General features: G+C 31.5%; 2 protein-coding genes across 3 annotated transcripts; both read left to right on the top strand.

Moving 5' to 3' along the window:
- Nucleotides 1-594: 594 nt before the first annotated feature.
- LOC123218469 (probable GMP synthase [glutamine-hydrolyzing]) lies at nt 595-3,506 on the top strand. Of its 2 annotated transcripts, none has more exons than XM_044639932.1 (5): nt 595-1,251; nt 1,334-1,406; nt 1,819-1,902; nt 1,995-2,130; nt 3,031-3,506. In XM_044639932.1, the coding sequence occupies exons 1-5, from the start codon at nt 738-740 to the stop codon at nt 3,319-3,321; spliced, it is 1,098 nt and encodes a 365-aa protein (XP_044495867.1). In that variant the 5' UTR covers nt 595-737; the 3' UTR covers nt 3,322-3,506. The 2 variants fall into 2 exon arrangements, with proteins under 2 accessions (XP_044495867.1, XP_044495868.1); XM_044639933.1 differs by having other exon boundaries at nt 596-1,251; nt 1,349-1,406.
- Nucleotides 3,507-12,247: 8,741 nt separating this feature from the next.
- Nucleotides 12,248-15,089, top strand: LOC123219814 (galactan beta-1,4-galactosyltransferase GALS3-like). Its single transcript, XM_044641803.1, has 2 exons — nt 12,248-13,665; nt 14,521-15,089. The coding sequence occupies exons 1-2, from the start codon at nt 12,419-12,421 to the stop codon at nt 14,864-14,866; spliced, it is 1,593 nt and encodes a 530-aa protein (XP_044497738.1). The 5' UTR covers nt 12,248-12,418; the 3' UTR covers nt 14,867-15,089.
- Nucleotides 15,090-17,580: the final 2,491 nt, after the last annotated feature.

The raw sequence follows: 17,580 nt of genomic DNA, 5'->3' as shown, positions 1-17,580 counted from the left end.
CAACCCAACTCCAGCTTGGGATTTTGCAGACTTGTGAGCAGTAAAGGCACAAAATGAGTGGGGGAATTGAGGGTCTATTTGAGGCTGGCAATGGCACCATAACCATCACCGCACTGTGCCCTCACACACTTTTGGTCACTGATACTCAAACCCAACACTCTATAGACGAAAATAGATTTGTGTAACCACTAGACTAAATTCAATTTCAATTAAATGTAATTTGAGTTTTATATTTAATGATTAAATAATTCATTGATCTAACTGCCAGTTTAATTAGTCGAATCAAGAAAAAACTATTCTTTCACTTTGTTCAAAGTTTTAAAACATTGGTATTGTGGTTTCAAAACCTATAAAACTTCATCTTTAAATGATTATTAATATCATATAACAAATGTTCAAAACAATTAGAAATAAAATAAACAATTAAATTATTTAATCACATGATATCTATCATTGCCTAACATTTGTACATATAATATTTCTTGAATTTAAATATGCTTTTAACATAAATTTTATGTCATCAAAATATTGTCATTTTCGACACATGGGGCTTGCATTAGGAAAATAAATAATGCCCCTTGGAAGAAGATGTCTATGGCAGATTCCCACCTCCCTATGTTACAACTTTCCAAAATGTACCCCACATTTCTAGTTGATAGGCACAACTTCTTCTCCAAGCCCTCCTTATAACTCCTTCCTTCACCATTATTTCTGTATCTTTAAACCATTCTGAAAAAATGTGTTCCTCTAAATGTAAGCCTCAAAAAGGCACTCCAAAAATTGTTCAAATCAATGGCCGCCCTGTCCTTCAACCAAAATCCAACCAAGTTCCAAGCTTGGAAAGGCGCAATTCTATTAAGAAAATTACTTCACCAAAATCTCCTACTCTACCACCATTACCACTGCCATTGCCAACTTCTGCAACAAGTAATTATAATGTTAAAACTTCCACCAAGTCTTCAATAATGTCTCCTCCCATCTCTCCAAAGTTGAAGTCTCCAAGGCCACCAGCAGTAAAGAGAGGAAACGAAGCCATTGTGCAAGAACAAGTTGAGGCTTCTTTTTTAGTTGAGGCTCCTGCAGGAAGCATAGCAGCAGCTAGAAGAGAACAAGTCGCCATTATGCAAGAAGAAAGAAAGATGAAAATTGCTCATTATGGAAGAACAAAATCTTCCAAGAAGTACTCTTCGATTGCCACTGCCAGTATTGGTAGAGAGAAAAAGAGATGTAGCTTTATCACTCCTAATTCAGGTATGTATAAAGTTAAACATAAGCTGCAAAAAGTTTTAATTTCAGGCCTGGTAATTTTTTATGCAAATTTACAATTTAGTAGCCTGTTTGTGTGCAGATCCTATATATGTTGCTTACCATGATGAAGAATGGGGAGTGCCTGTCCATGATGACAAGTAAATTCTCAAACTCTACTCCTTACTATTAAATAAGTCTCTTATTTTCTCAACTAAGTAGATGCATTCCGGGTAAAAATGCCCGCATTTTGGGTATGAATACCCGTATAAAATTCAAAAACAAACAATATTTATTTAGTTGAATATAGACTTTATGAGAAATGTAATAACCCTACGTAAATCACACATCAACAAAGAATGAAAAAAATATGTTGAGTATGTGTAAACATCTCACATTGTTTGGAATAATAAGAAAAGATTTGTTAGATAGATTGTGAGATCATAAACTATTAAAAAGTGTTTTGAGTTATAATATAGAAAATATCTTGATAATAAACCAGGATATTGCACGGGATGTTATAAAACAAATACAATGATATATAGAATTACTGAAAGATTTGTCTTCTTACAGGTTGTTATTTGAATTGCTAGTCTTGACTGGTGCACAAGTTGGATCAGACTGGACTTCTTTATTGAAGAAAAGACAAAAATTCAGGTGAGTAATCAAGCTGATGCTTTAGCTAGCTGGCAACTTCATCCCCTGGAAGAAACTGGCTCTTATTGCTTCTCATTTATTGTTAATTGCAGGGAGGCATTTTCAGGGTTTGATGCAGAAGTTGTTGCCAAATTCAATGAAAAAAAGATAGCATCAATAAGTGCTGAGTATGGCATAGTTATAAGCCAAGTTCGAGGTGTTATTGACAACTCCATCAGAATTCTTGAGGCAATGAAATATCCTTAAATCAGTTTTTTAATTTTTTTTTGCACTTTAATTCCTTAATGCTACACAACTGCGTGCTAACCCAAAAATAATAATACCCCACTTAACTTCAAATTTTTGTTTTAATCTACAAGCTGTAAAGCTTTTTTTTATCATTTTGCAGCCTCATAAAATAAAAATTAGCTTTAACTTTTTGCACCCGAATAAACACTATTTGTATTAACACTGAACTCGAGTTAAAACTTCAATTCAATTTGACTTTGAGGGCTGATTGGCTATTCTTTAGTGAAGCTCTTTTTCTCTAGCGATTTTGCTCTTTCTCTTATGATTTTTCTTATTCTCCAGTGACTTTTTCTTCTTCTTTTCAGCCTCATAAAATAAAAATTAGCTTTAACTTTTTGCACCCGAATAAACACTATTTGTATTAACACTGAACTCGAGTTAAAACTCCAATTCAATTTGACTTTGAGGTCTGATTGGCTACTCTTCAGTGAAGCTCTTTTTCTCTAACGATTTTGCTCTTTCTCTAATGATTTTCTTATTCTCCAATGACTTTTCTTCTTCTCTAGCTATTTTTTTTCTTCTTCTTTAGCAATTCTTCTTCTTCTTTTCTGATGACTTGTCATCTTTTCTAGCATCATTTTTCACCATTCAAACTAATTTGAGCTCAAACTTGAGTTCAAGTAGGCCCTTATCAATTACAGCTCAACTCAAATGCACCCTTATTGGATTTCTCATAGTAATCATCATTATCATTAGGCCTTATATGAAACATCTACAGCCTTACCACTCTTTTTACTAATGTGATAAGATAGTTAACTTGAATAATCTTACAAATGAGATGATGAGTTGATCTATCTAGATAAATTTCCTTTATTAATAATTTGAGATCATTTTTCACAGGTGAAGAAAGAGTTTGGATCATTTGACAAGTACTTGTGGGGGTTCGTGAATTTCAAGCCAATCAATACCCAGTACAGATTATGTAACAAGATTCCTGTGAAGACCTCAAAATCAGAAAGCATAAGCAAAGACATGGTAAAGAGAGGTTTCAGGTTTGTTGGGCCAACAGTTATGCACTTATTCATGCAAGCAGCTGGTCTCACCAATGACCATTTAATCACTTGTCCAAGACACCTTCAATGCATAGGTTTGGAGTACTCTCATCAGCAAACTGCAGCCCCAGCTTCATAGCCTCTCTTATTTACAAGTTTTAGTGACAAGAGTTCAAAAAAGTCATTTGCTAGCTTTATTATAATATAACAAAGCTACACTTCTCAGCATATTCTCTAACTCTCTCTCTATGTATATATTGTAAATTTCTGACCTAATAGTTCAATTCCCATCAAGTTTCTTTCTTTTGGGATTTACAACCCAAATCGCATTGCAATAAAATTTGAAATGGTACTCCTAAATCATTTAAAAAGATGTTATCCAAGTTACTATCTAAATTGAATTAATAAAGATACGTTTTAAGTCTCTATGTTAAAAGTGGGTAAAAGAAAAGTTAATCTAAACCTTTCTAAATGAAGTGAGAAGGATGAGATATAACGATTATAACTCTCAAAACCCTACTTAATGAGTTGAGTTCGAGATATTACACTTCTTTTAGATTTCACGTATAACACATAATATGGGATGCGAGAGCATTGATTTGTAACAGACAATAATAGGTATAAAAATTAGATCATCGAATCACATGAAAATACACAGTTTTTTTGTACTTGTAAGTATTCATCATTTATACACAAAGTATTTACTCATAAAAAAAATAGTATAGTGTAATGTGGACAAAAGGAGACAAGAACATGTGAAGTGGGCAACGGCATGTGTATAGTGTCAAAGTTTTCAATTTTTAGGGATCCCCACATACAACTCTCAATTATCAGCTTCTTTAAAGTGATGCAAAAGTTTGATTGGCCAACTTTGATGCTACTTTTTATATAAATGAATATTATTTTACTTTTAATTGTATTAATTATAAATGCACATAATTTTATTATTAAAATTAATTAGAGTTCATATTTCTGCTTTGAGATCTAGGCAGCTTGCTTCTTTGCACAAGCATGTTTGTGAATTAATTCCATTCTCTTGACCTCAATCATAAGAAATATAAATTTCACCTATGCTACAAAGCTCAAAAGAATAATCAAATGGTTGAAATAGATTCAAGCAACAGTCAAACTGGTGACAGATTAAAAAAACATTAAAACAATAGTTAATCAGATGAAATTGAGGTATGATGGTATATATGGTGGATAGTTCTTATCAGAAATGCAAATTCTGTTCATTGTCCAACTTGGCCGATTTCATAAAAGGTTAAATAAATATTAGAACAATTTATAACCAAACAAAATTGTGGTACGATGGTATAGTGTCCGACTAATTAAATTTTAAACATCGACCTAAATGAGACCTAGATCAACAAATCGGTTCAACTAAACAATTTAATCTAGGTTTTAAGATTGAGAGGAACAGTATCAGATTCATATATCATGGAATTAAAATTCCAATACTGTGAGATTGGGATATGCAATATACCTTCTTGACTACATTGCCTTAATTTTTTTCTGCTCTCTTTCTTACTGATTTGTGAAGCTTTAACTCCTGTAGAGTGTACCTAGAAGAGAATCCTAAGCTGTTGGCATTCAGCTTGACAGGATGGCACAGTTGACCTTCCCCATATATGCCATGTCTTATAAGCTTTCATCTTTATTGCCTGTGCAGCTTGCTCTTTCTGATGAGACAGCCTTTTGCAGTCATAATTCTGAGTGGAATTTCTGAAAATTATGATCCAGAAAGGCTGCCATTTTGGATTGGCCAAAGATGTAATTGCAATGTAACGGCTCACTTTGTACAACCGTTATTAACGAATGTAAATAAATTAAAATGTCATTATATGATTGAGTGATTTATTTTTATTATATATAATATTATTCAAACAAAATTTCACCACCTATTTACAATACAATGTAGATATATAATCATTTATCCCACATGAACATCAATTGAAATGGAAAGTCTTAAGGCTAAAAAATTGAGTTTGAATAAGGCACAATGCAAGATTGGCTCAAATTGAAAAGAATTAGCTTGAAATCAGCTCAAGATTGATATTCTAACACTCAAACTTAGTTTGAAAAAATTAGTCTTTGAATTTGATTTAAGTCAATTCTAACTCAAATGTTTAAATCAATTTAAACTCAGTTTATTTTATTTCAGTTCAAACTTGAGGTTATAGACCTGATTTTAAAGAGGTGAAATCACTAAGCCCCAAAGTGTGGACTCATGGGGTACCGCTTTGTTGGGCTTATATTGTAAGGTCTATAGTCAATATGTGTTAGGCTTAGAGTTAGCATTGGTTTGGGCTCGTGGACAATAGCTCTGTGGGATTTGTTTTATGAAGTCCAGCCACAATTATGAGTTGGGCTTCCCTAACAAATCTTTTGGCTAATGAACAAACAAGTCCTAAAGCTCTAATGAAGTAGAGTGATAATATATGGAATCTATACCTATATTTTTAGGACAAGAGAGTATGCATAATTATGAAGTAATCATATCACTAGACAATCTAGATTGTACATTGAATTTAGACTTTTATTAATTTTTGTAAATGATATTATTTCATATAAGGTTGTGCATAATCTAGTTTAGTCTAGTTTAAATTTATTAAAATTATTTATTTTTAAATATATATTTTTTAATAAAATTAATTAAATTATAATTGAATATAAACAAGTAATATAAATATAAAAAATATATATAATACAATATATATATATATATATATATTAAAAATATATAATTTATAATTTAACTCAGTTTAAAAATAATTTAAATTACCATCAAAATTGAAAAGGAACAATTCTAGAATTTCTGACCAAATTAAATTAAATATATAACAGATGATCGGCATCAGTCGGTGACGCCATGTGGACCTGACTAATTCTAAGCGGAAATAATGTTGCAGCAGCCGAGCAGGTTTGAATTTTCACACACGCAACCTCCCATGCTAGTAGTTTTGTAAGGTGATTGTGACCGTTGGATTGAAAATGATTTGCCCATATGATGTGATGTGACGACAACACCTTCCCTTTGGTGTCAAATATTTCAACCGCTCCCGATCATTCTTCTTCATTGTCGTCAATTACTTGTGTCCCCACACATTTCATTGATTACATTCTCCTCCGAAAGAGTCAGGCGCCATGAACTTCTGATACATATTCCTTTGACAAAACGAACCCAAGAAGAAGGCTGTATGAATAAAATTTTTAAAATCGGATGAGATCACTCAGTTTGACTATTTAAATTGTAAAACAGTATATAATCTAATCTAATTATATATATATATATATATATATATATATATATATAATATATATTAATTTATTTAAAATTAAATTAAACTCGATAAATTTATTAAATTGAAAAAAAATTTTGAAATTAATAATTTATAATCTATTTTTTAATTTATATAATGAAATATTAATTATTTAATTAATATATTTAAAATAATGTGTTTCATATGTATTATATTTTTAAAAAGTGGTAAATGTATAATAACTTCTTTTTTTTAAACACTTTTTTATGGTTTCACTGTATTTGATTTCGATAGAATTCAAATACAACATTAATTTGATGAGGTGTGCCTATCATATCATATTATTTCAATGATGTGATACAATTTTTTGACCAAATTTTTTTATATATAATATTAATATAAAAATAAAATAATATTTAAGACAAGACAATAACCCGTATTTATATCTATATATTATTCATAATTATGCACCTAACGTAGATTATTTTGACGATAGGTCCAGAAACTAAAACTTGCCAATCTCCAAGGTCAAATCGAACATGCTAGTGAAGGTTTCTTCTGGTTAAGCTGCTCCCACGAGTCCCCGGCAATGGGATAATTTATTAATTAGTTCCAAGGGAAAAAGACCATTTCCCACCCTTTTTTTTTCCATTCTCAACTTATACCTATGGGAGATAAAAAATCTCTTTTTTTATCTATGACCAAAATATCATCCAATTTTTTAGTCAGGGACAGAGGTAAAATCAGTATTTTACTGTTTAAAATCTTGAAACTTTAAAATTTTACCATTTCTCTCTCTAAGTTTTAAAAACTAATAACTCAATCCATCCTCAAAATTTAAAAGGTTTATATTTCACTCTTAGGGTTTGTTGCCCTCTCTGGCCATTACCGACGGCCAACGCATTTCACCGATCTTCCATCTTTGACTACAAAGGATGATGAAGGACGACCTTTTGTCGCTCAGATCTCTGTCTCTTAATCGCATCATACGACGAAGAGATCTTCATCTCTTCATTGCACCACTATCGTCACACCGAGAGAAGGAGGAAGCCGGTGATAATGTTGAAAGATGAAGTTGAAGAATGGGGGTGAAACTGCTACTTTTAAAAATTATAAGGGGGCGACTACATTTTGAAAAATATGAAAACCATAGGTTTGGGGGTGAAAATGTTAGTTTTCAAAGTTTAAAAACTTTAGATAAAAGTGAAATGTTTGTTTCTAAAACCTAAAAGAGATAAAAAGAAATAAACTTTACAACTTTTTAATATAAATAGTAAAATGATGATTTTATCTCTGTTCTTAACTGAAAAATCGGACGGCAATTTGGTCATAGATAAGAGAAGGGTTTTTCGTCTCCTATGGATATAGATTTGAGAATGACCTAAAAAATGGGTGCGAAATAATTATTTTCCCTTAGTTCCAAATAATTATTATTTTCTTAATAATACTTATACATCAAAAAATATTTATTATTCAACATTATAAATTTTACAAAATTTTAGTGAATCTGCATCAAATTCTATCATTCTGACACGGGTGTGAAGTTTAAACGAGGTTACGTTTTTAAATTTAGCTTCAACAAGTTAAATATGAGTTGATTATATGTTTTATTTTTATATAGTAAATTAAATTTAAATTGATTTAAATATTTAAATTTTAAAATGTTTAGGTTGAAATGAAAGATATATTTTTTCGAATCCAATTTGCCCTTAATTTATCAATTTTAGATCAATCTCAAACTAATTTTTTTTAATTTAAATCAAATATTAAATCGGACTTTATTCATTCGCGACCTTAATCAAATTTAGCCCTGCTGGTACTCGGTAACGTTACTGAAATCCACACCTTTAGGTACTCGGTTTTATATTGGCCCCCAATTCTGGGAAAATCCCATGGCCCATCTCCAATTTTTCACCTTCAGAAAATTAAGACCACCAATATGGGTGGCTTCGACAGGTGGCAATGTTAGGAACACGTGGCAGAAACACCCACGTGGTACGTGAATAACAAATGAAGAATTTTATATTTTTTTGTTGAATAATAATGGTCCCCATACAGGTGTCTTGTATAGGCAAGCAAGACAGCTCAGAGAAAATGGTCCCAACATCCACGTGGTCATGCTCACACTGAAATCTCCACGTGTCACCTTTTGCTCTCTTCATCGTTTTCAACAAACCAGCTAAGTTTGTAACATTGCTCATTTGACACCACTCTTGCAAGAGGTTTTCATTTTTAGTCCTACTATGAAAAATAAAAAACACATCATCGAGCCTATGTGCGATAATCCAACGATCAAATTTTAGATTTAATTTCACCGGTTTGAGTTTCAAAACCTATTAAAAAACTTATTAATGTAATATACATGTTTAACGAGAAAATTATGACAGAATACAATTTAGATTAAGTAAATAAAAAAACTAGTTTGAGACCTGTTTGAATTTAAAATTGTAAATTCAAGATCGATAAACTAAATAAATTGAAGTTTGAATTTAACTTGATTTATAAAATTAAGACTCGAAAATAATTTGATTTTTGTGGCTTCTCTAATAACTTTACTGCTCGCTTAAATTAAACTTTTTGGATTTTAACAAAAATCAAAATTAGTTCATATTTGAGTTTGATTTGATTCGAATATAACTCTAATTTGATTAACTACATTAAACATATCACATTACTTCAAAGATGTGATACAATTTTTTGACCTGAATTTTTTAAAATAAAATAACATATAATGACAGGACAATAATCCATATTTATATTTATATATTGTTCATAATTAGCGCACCTTGTATTATTTTCACAATGGGTGCTCAAACTAACCTCCATAGTCAAATTGAACTTTCTAGTGAAGGTTTTTCTGAGTCCAATTGGATAATTTATTAATTAGAATATTCAGTATATAATGTTAATTTCTTATCACGTTCCATATAATAATTATTTTCTTAATAATATTTATGCATCAAAAATTATTTTATTATTCACATTATAGATTTTAAAAATTTTAGTGAATCTGTCTCTGAAGTCCGTCATTCTGATATGAATGTGTGAAGTTTATATGAGGTAACGGTACTCCTGGTAGCAAAATCCCAATAACAAACCCCACATGGATTAGGGTGTATACAAAATCGATAACTAATGGGATTTGACTTATAAAGTTCAAGTTTAGAGTAAACGGGTTAAGTTTAAATTGATTATTAAACTTGTTTTTATATAATAATTTGAGTTTAAACGGATCTAAATATTTAAGTTTTAATTAGTTTTAATTGAATTAAAATTTAAATTATTTTCGAATTGAATTTAAATTTTAGCTCATTAATCTCTAATCAATTTCCAGCTAACTTTTTTTATTGGAACCAATTTTAAATTGAATTTTTTTAATTTAATCTAATTTCAAACTGGATTTTATTCATGGTCAACCTTAATCGAATTTAGACCTACTCGTATTCGGTAACGTTACTGAAATCCGGACCTTTAGATAGTCGGTGTTCAATTGCCCCCGACTCAGGGAAGAAGCCCATGGCCCATCTCCAATTTTTCACCTTCGGAAAATTTAGTCCACCAATTTGGATGGCTTCGACACATGGCATTAATAGGCACACGTGGCAAAACCTCCACGTGGTGAGTCAATAAGAAATAAAGAATTTTATACTTTTTTGTTGAATAGTAATGGTCCACCCACCGCGTCTTGTATAGGTAATACAGCCCGGAGGAACCTGACAGGTCATATTCACACACAGAAACCTCCACGTGTCACCTCTTTTCAAATTCAAGCTTCCCTTTTGCACCGTGGCCCCCCACTTTACTTTTAATAAACCACCCAAGTTTCTAATATTTTTTTTGACACTATTCTTGTAAAAGGGTTTATTTTTAGTCCTATTATGAAAAATTAAAAGTGTACCATGGAGCCTATGTAAACTAGTCCAATGATCAAATTTTAGATTTAATTTCACCAGTTTTGAGCTTCAAAACCTATTAAAAAACTTATTGTTTTAATACACAAGACTATCAAGAAAATTAAGGTTGAAAATGACTTTGGGATGAGTTTAAACAAGAATTAATTTGAAATTAGTTTGAATTTAATAATTCAATCATGAGTTGAATAAATCGAGTATTGGATATAGGTCTACCATGACGGATCGACCCAATTTGATTTTTTTAACTGTCAAATGACAGTTATTAGAGGTTAATGATTGACAGTTAAACTCTTATTTAAAGTCCTAATTGTCTCCCCAATAAGATACACCATTTTTATGAGAAAAAATGGATTATCTCCTCTCTTCTACAAAGACCAAAAAAGACAATAAACTTGTCTCCCAAAATGGAAATAATACGTAGGTAAATGGTATTATGGAAATAGACTAATGTCAACACCTCGTGTAGTATTCAAAGACTCGAAATTGAAATGGGTACACAAAATTCTTGTTTATATAATTCACAAAATTTGATCCTAATATGTTTAATTATTTCTAACATTAAGGTTTAAATTGACTTGATTTATAAAATTGAGACTCAAAAGCAATATCTAAATTTGATTCAAGTTAAAATTTGAACTCAAATTTTTAAATAAACTGAAACTTATCTCGTTTAAGAAAACATGATCAATTCTTGATTCGAATTGGAATTCACCTTGTTTGATTTAAGTTATAATTCAAGTTTGAACAACTCATATCTAATCTATTCCTGGAGGAAATGCTCATTCACAATTCAGAATTTTAGGTTACAATTATTCATTCAACAACAATTTACACTATACCTTTATTTTTATTAACCCCTAATCATATTATTACATAATTAGGAAATAATGAAAGTAAAAGTTTTCCATATTTATTATATAATAAAAATACTATAAGCAATGTTATATGCATACACTTTTGAAAAGTAGTTTAAATGATGAAAGAAAAAATTTCATGTATAAAAAAATATCAGTTTAAGTCTCTTCTAATAATATATTAAGATCAAATTTTTGATTTATCTGATTCAATAATTGTGAAATCAATTACTAAATTTGAGGTTTATTCTATCTGATATGATTGGTTTGGACCTGAAAATGACAATGTTTTATCTATGCGTCAATTGTGTTTTCAAAAACTAAGACTATATACACAAATACTATCTATTTCGGGGGCTCTTGTGTAGGCAAATATCAAAGAACAAGGGGCCTATAAGAAAAAGAGTAGGAAGCTGGCGCGACGCCAATGCCTTGTTGTTTCCAGATTTTGAGCCCCTTATTTTGACACGGCTTTTAAGCTGTAAAAAAATTAAATAATTAATAATTAATGTCTAAAATCACTTCCAAAAATTTGTTTAACTTCAATTCACCTTTAGCTTTCCTAAAAGTCCAAAACCGTCCAAACAAATCAATTTACATTGTAGTTTCTGATTATTTTTAGTCATAATTCAATCAAATTTATACAAATCACGACAAAATAACAAAATTATATCCAAAAACACTTGATTAATTTTAGTGGTATTTCAACAAAATAATATAACTATACAACAAAACATAACAAAATTTTTAACCGATCAATTTAATTATTAGAAATTTGCTTAAGATTATAGAAAAACAATAAGATTATGATACAATCACATTTGATTAATTTTGTCATATTTCAATTAAACTAATACAACTAAAACGTTACGAAAATTTCAATCGGTTGATCTAGTTATCAAAATTTGCTTAAAAATATAGATATATTGGATTTGTAAACCGAACCTCATGGACGTTGACGGAGAAAAACAATATTTCAGGGGTCTCGTGGATATTCCTTGTTGGACTCTTTAAAAGCGGAGTCTAAAATATAACACAAAGAAGGAGAAAGGAATCCATGTCGTTGGCTGATTCATAATATTGATTCATTGTCTTCCCCATCCTCCTGAAAGCTTGTTTTTTTTCTCTTTCTTCTCTAACCAAAGTTTCAAACTTTGGGTTCTTTGATTGGCTTCTTCTTCTTGAGGAACCCATCGGCATCAACAATGGCGCCCAAAGAAAGAGATCAGAAAGACAGCAAAGAGAAGAAGGTGTTTATGGGGTTGCTACGGAACTGTGCAGCTGAGCTCAAGCTTTTGTTAGGCTTTCTTTTGATTCTTTGTAGCATTGCTACTCTTCTCCAATTCATCCCTTCTCGTTTCATCATTTCTTCTTCCGATTTGCGCCTCTGCATCTCGAAGATTAACGCCAACTCCAATCCAAACGCCACCTCTCATCTTCAACAGCAGCCCCCCTTGGCCCCTCCTTCACCTCCTTCTTCACCTCCCCCGCCTCCTCCACCTTCTCCACCTCCTTCTTCACCTCCCCCGCCTTCGCCACCTCCTCCTCCTGCCCTTGAGCTCGACCAAATCATTGACAGCAGCACCATCAAGAGAGCCTTCAACACATATGGTGCTGCAGCTTATAATTTCATCACCATGGGAAGCTACCGTGGAGGGCTCAACACATTCGCCATTGTTGGCCTTTCTTCGAAGCCGAATCATGTTTTTGGAAAGCCCTCTTATGCATGTGAGTGGGTTCCTTTAAATCGTTCACAGCCGAGCATCAAGGCCTCCGGTTACAGAATGCTTCCTGACTGGGGCTATGGGAGGGTTTACACAGTTGTTGTTGTGAATTGTACCTTTAATCAACCCATTAACGATGACAACAGTGGAGGAAGTTTGGTGGTTCATGCCTCAAGAGCTTTAGGTGCTGATACAAAACACACTGTGGTGGATCAAATTCAGGCAATTCAAGAACCTCCAGGGAGTGTTGATTTTAGTATTTATACAACTTATGCTCCAAAGTATGAATTTTTCTATTGTGGGTCGCCTTTGTATGGGAATTTGAGTCCACAAAGGATGAGAGAGTGGATTGCTTATCATGTAAGGCTTTTTGGGGAGAAATCCCACTTTGTGATTTATGATGCAGGTGGGGTTAATCCTGAGGTTTTGGAGGTGTTGAAGCCATGGATGGAGTTGGGTTATGTGACATTACAAGACATAAAGGAGCAAGAGAGATTTGATGGGTATTATCACAATCAATTCTTGGTGGTAAATGATTGTTTACATAGATACAAATTCATGGCTAAATGGATGTTCTTCTTTGATGTTGATGAGTATATTTATGTGCCCTCAAAAATGTCCATCAAGGCTGTGCTTGATTCCCTCACTGATTATGATCAGTTAACCTTTGAGCAAAATCATATGAGCAGTCAGATTTGTATGCAAGCTGATGCTGGAAAAACTGAGAGGTAATTTTAAATCTTAATGTTCTTACATGAATTTTCTTTCCTCTTTTTTTTTTTTTTTTTTTTTTGTGAATTTGTTTAACGCAAAACTATAGAGCTGCCTCGTTTTTTTTGAGTAGTTCTGTTTAAATTTGGCATTGAATTGATCAAAGTAAAAGGGTAAAAATAGTAAAGGGTAAAGCAGGGTTCTGTGGCAGATATTCTTGACATTGTTAATGTGAATGATGAAGCATCAATAATGAATTTTCAATGAGCTTTCTGTAGGGTAGTCCTTTTAATTGCAATGAGCTGTCGTTTATCCATTGAACTTTTTTGTGGAAATTTCAACATTATAAGGCATCTTTAGGTTTATTTAATGTATCATGTGAATATCGTAATTTGCGGTGGTTGAGTAACTCGGAATATAATAGACCTGATGTTGAACTTTAATATATTTATATATAAATAAGATCTAATGGTGTGTATGTGTTTGGAGTTATTCTTCCTGATTTTGACATTCGATTCTTGATTCTTCCTTTGAGTTATTGCATTTAGATGGGCGGGGAAGTTGGGGTGGGTCTGCACCTTGTTCCAAAGCGATTGTTTCTTACCTTTGATTAGGACTTGTTCATTTGTTATGCTTCTTAAAGAAAAATCCTTGAATGATTGATGTTCCCTTCTTGCATACGATACTGTTAGAATCACATCAGTCTAAAGACAAATTTGGTAGTCATGGAGCTCCATTTTGTGTTGATGCTGATATGGCTAATCGAGAAACAAAAAGAAATCTTGTTGCATAATGCTTGGTTTGGTTGTTCCTATTAGTAGATATGATGCACATTTATGGATGGTTGTTGTTGACATGATTGTTTATGGCAGGATGTGGGGGTTTGAGAAGCTTGTGTATCAGGACGTGAAGCGAGGGATAAGAAAGGATCGAAAATACGCCATACAGCCTCGGAACGTGTATGCCACCGGAGTTCACATGTCGCAGAACTTTAAGGGAAGGACAAACTACAAGACAGAAGGCAAGCTCAAATACTACCATTACCATGGCACAATTGCAAACAGGCAAGAGCCCTGCACAACTCTTGTCAATGAGACAAATTATATCTTTGAGAAGACACCTTACATTTTGGATACCACATTGAGAACAACAGCCCCGGCTGTGAGGAAATTTGAGCTCAAAATGATTGGCCCTAGGCTACAAAACACTCACCAATGATTCTGTATTTAACCATTTTCCTCTTCTTTATCTTCTTCTGTACAATAGTTTTTTTTTTCTCAAAAAAGGGTATAGAGATACATATGAAGAGAGAGAGACTAGAAGTTGCACCATTCTTTTGATTTTTTACATTCATTTTAGAAACTCTACTATATACCAGTTTGATAATGCTATAGATTGGTACATAAATTTAATTTATGAGTGTATGTTACATTTTACATTAGCACAACTATTGTCTTTGCTATTAATCTGATAACATTATCGAATGAGTAAACGAGTGATTTCTTTTATTTATTTATTTTTTGCATTATAATTATTATGCAAAAACCCAAGAAGCAAATAATCAGAGTAAATCAAAACAATCAATGCAAAAGCGAAAAAAACACAACGATTTACATAGAAAACTCAAATATTGGAAAAATCACAGGCAAAAAAAAGGGAGAAATCACTAATATTGAAGTTTCGAATATAAGAAGAACAAAAGATTCGATAAAGTTATTGAATTTTTATGTGATCGAATTCCTTTATTCTTTTCATTATAATTGTTCTGTTGAAACAGATGGAACAAATTCAACAAATAATCAAAGTAAACTAAAATAATTAATGCAAGAGTAAAATAACACAAAGATTTACGTGGAAAACCCAAATACAAGGAAAAAACATGAGCAAAAAATAGAAAAATCAGTAATACTGAAGTTTTTAATACAAGGGGAACAAAAGAGATCGAAAGCTCTCTCTAATATCAATTGCTCTTAAGCCTATCAAAAGTTTAATAAAACTTATGAACATAATAAATTTATATATGTGATGGATTGCCCATTCTGGGACTTTAACCCTAGTAGTTCAAAAGGGAACGAAACTACTACTTCTCAGGTCGTTCTACATTCAGTCATGATTTTAAGATTTTGGTTAAATGCATGTTTTTTCACTGAAATACCCATTTTGTAATTTGGAATACCTGATCTAGAATTCGGATAATAATATTCAACAATAATATTTGTGGTCCTTCTTCCTTGTTTTTTACACCTTTCTCCTCCACCAGTAGGAGGTGGACAATGTGCTTGGTGGGTTGGATTCCTTTCCAGCTGCCTCACTTTCTTTGCTTTTCATGGGAAGGTGTTTGGATGATGAGAAAGTGAAATGTTCTATTATTTTGAGGAAAGCCACAAGCAGTATTCTTTTGATCTCTTTTGACAAAGTAAAAAAGGCATGTGGGTGGATCATGTTCAAGGGAATTTCCAGACCCTATCATGTGAAAGGTTAGATAAAGAATAAAACATAAGAAAAGCAAGTGAAATTTCTGTATATTTCTACAATAGTAATTAAATCATGTACAAGGGAATTTCCAGCTATTTCACTCGATTCGATTCGATTCATAAATGACAATCAAAGCAGCCTAACCTAAGACTTCTATACAACAAAAATGTGAAATGTTTGTGGACATAATTTTCTACTAACCATTGCTATATTTGTTTGCTTGTTCATTAGTCATTCTATGACCATGGAAAATAGACTTGAAGATTAACAACTCACCAAACTTTAAATTGATAGATATCGTTTAAAATCAATTTTTCGTAACTCAATCGTCTTCTAAAATATTATCTGTCATATCATTTTTATATTGATAAATAATTATTGAATTAGATCAGTCTGACTTTCATATCGATGTTAGTTTGGTGTTATAAGTTATGTTGATCACGGAATGACTAAAACTTATTTTAAAATTCTAATTAAGTGATGCTTAAGGTCTTGTCCAGGCCTGAAAACATGTACAGGGGTTTTTGTGAGATTTGTTAAAACTTGAAAGGTCTTTTTGACGTTAAAAGTTTGATAGTAACAAAAATGGAATCACGTTCATGACTAAAATTAATAATTGAGCACCGAATCATGACAAATAAAATAATAGAGACAAAATTGAATTTTGTAGGTTGGTGGACCCAATGATTCACATGTTGGTTAAACAATTAATAAATGAGAATAATAATTATTATTATTGTATGTTTATATGGATGAGTATAATAAATAATTTCTACTTATATTTATTGAATTAAAGTTGTTAGGCAAAAGAGTTACATATTCATCTTCCAACATTAAATGGGTTTAGAAATTAAGAACATAAAATAAAGTTGGATATGATCTGAACTGATTTATCGTAAAAATTGATTTGGTTTAGTTTAGTTTAACTTAACTTAATTCATTTAGGTCACACTTGAATTGGAAGGTTAGCATATTTTTTAAATAGAGTTGACTTAAATTAGAGAAAGTTTAGTTTGATTTAATTCTTAAACTAAATGATAGTTTGATTCAGTTAGAGTTTGGCTTGTCATTCGATTCAAATCATGTCAAATAATCGTTAAAATAATATCATTTTATTTATTATTAAAATGATATCATTTTATTAATAAACTGTGAACTCAAGTTAAGAATCTGAACTATAAATCCAAATTATGAACTCGAGCTAAACTTTGAATATTAAACTTAGGAATTAAGTAAAACTCAAGTTATCCTTAATTTTGATTCCACAAATTCTAATTACACATGAACAGTAAGAGTATTCAAATTTTACTTAGTTTTATACAGACTAAACTTTTATGATCAAACAAGAGTTACTAAATTTTAGGGTACTATAGTAAATGACCATTTCTATAAAAACTAAACTTTTATGACTAAACATCTTAATCATTTATCATTTTGTCTTCATCCCTAACCTGACT

Source organism: Mangifera indica, chromosome 6 (assembly GCF_011075055.1).
Source record: "Mangifera indica cultivar Alphonso chromosome 6, CATAS_Mindica_2.1, whole genome shotgun sequence".
NCBI lineage: Eukaryota > Viridiplantae > Streptophyta > Magnoliopsida > Sapindales > Anacardiaceae > Mangifera > Mangifera indica.
The sequence above is the reverse complement of the archived record's forward strand: the minus strand, read 5'-3'. Positions and strand labels throughout refer to the sequence as shown.

Excerpts from the sequence above, each read along its gene's own strand:
- LOC123218469 (XM_044639932.1), top strand. The coding sequence starts at position 738 with ATGTGTTCCTCTAAATGTAAGCCTCAAAAAGGCACTCCAAAAATTGTT. Across the intron at positions 1,252-1,333 it reads CTTTATCACTCCTAATTCAG|CCTGTTTGTGTGCAGATCCT; the intron begins GTATGTATAAAG and ends ACAATTTAGTAG. Across the intron at positions 1,407-1,818 it reads GTGCCTGTCCATGATGACAA|GTTGTTATTTGAATTGCTAG; the intron begins GTAAATTCTCAA and ends GTCTTCTTACAG.
- LOC123219814 (XM_044641803.1), top strand. The coding sequence starts at position 12,419 with ATGGCGCCCAAAGAAAGAGATCAGAAAGACAGCAAAGAGAAGAAGGTG. Across the intron at positions 13,666-14,520 it reads GATGCTGGAAAAACTGAGAG|GATGTGGGGGTTTGAGAAGC; the intron begins GTAATTTTAAAT and ends TGTTTATGGCAG.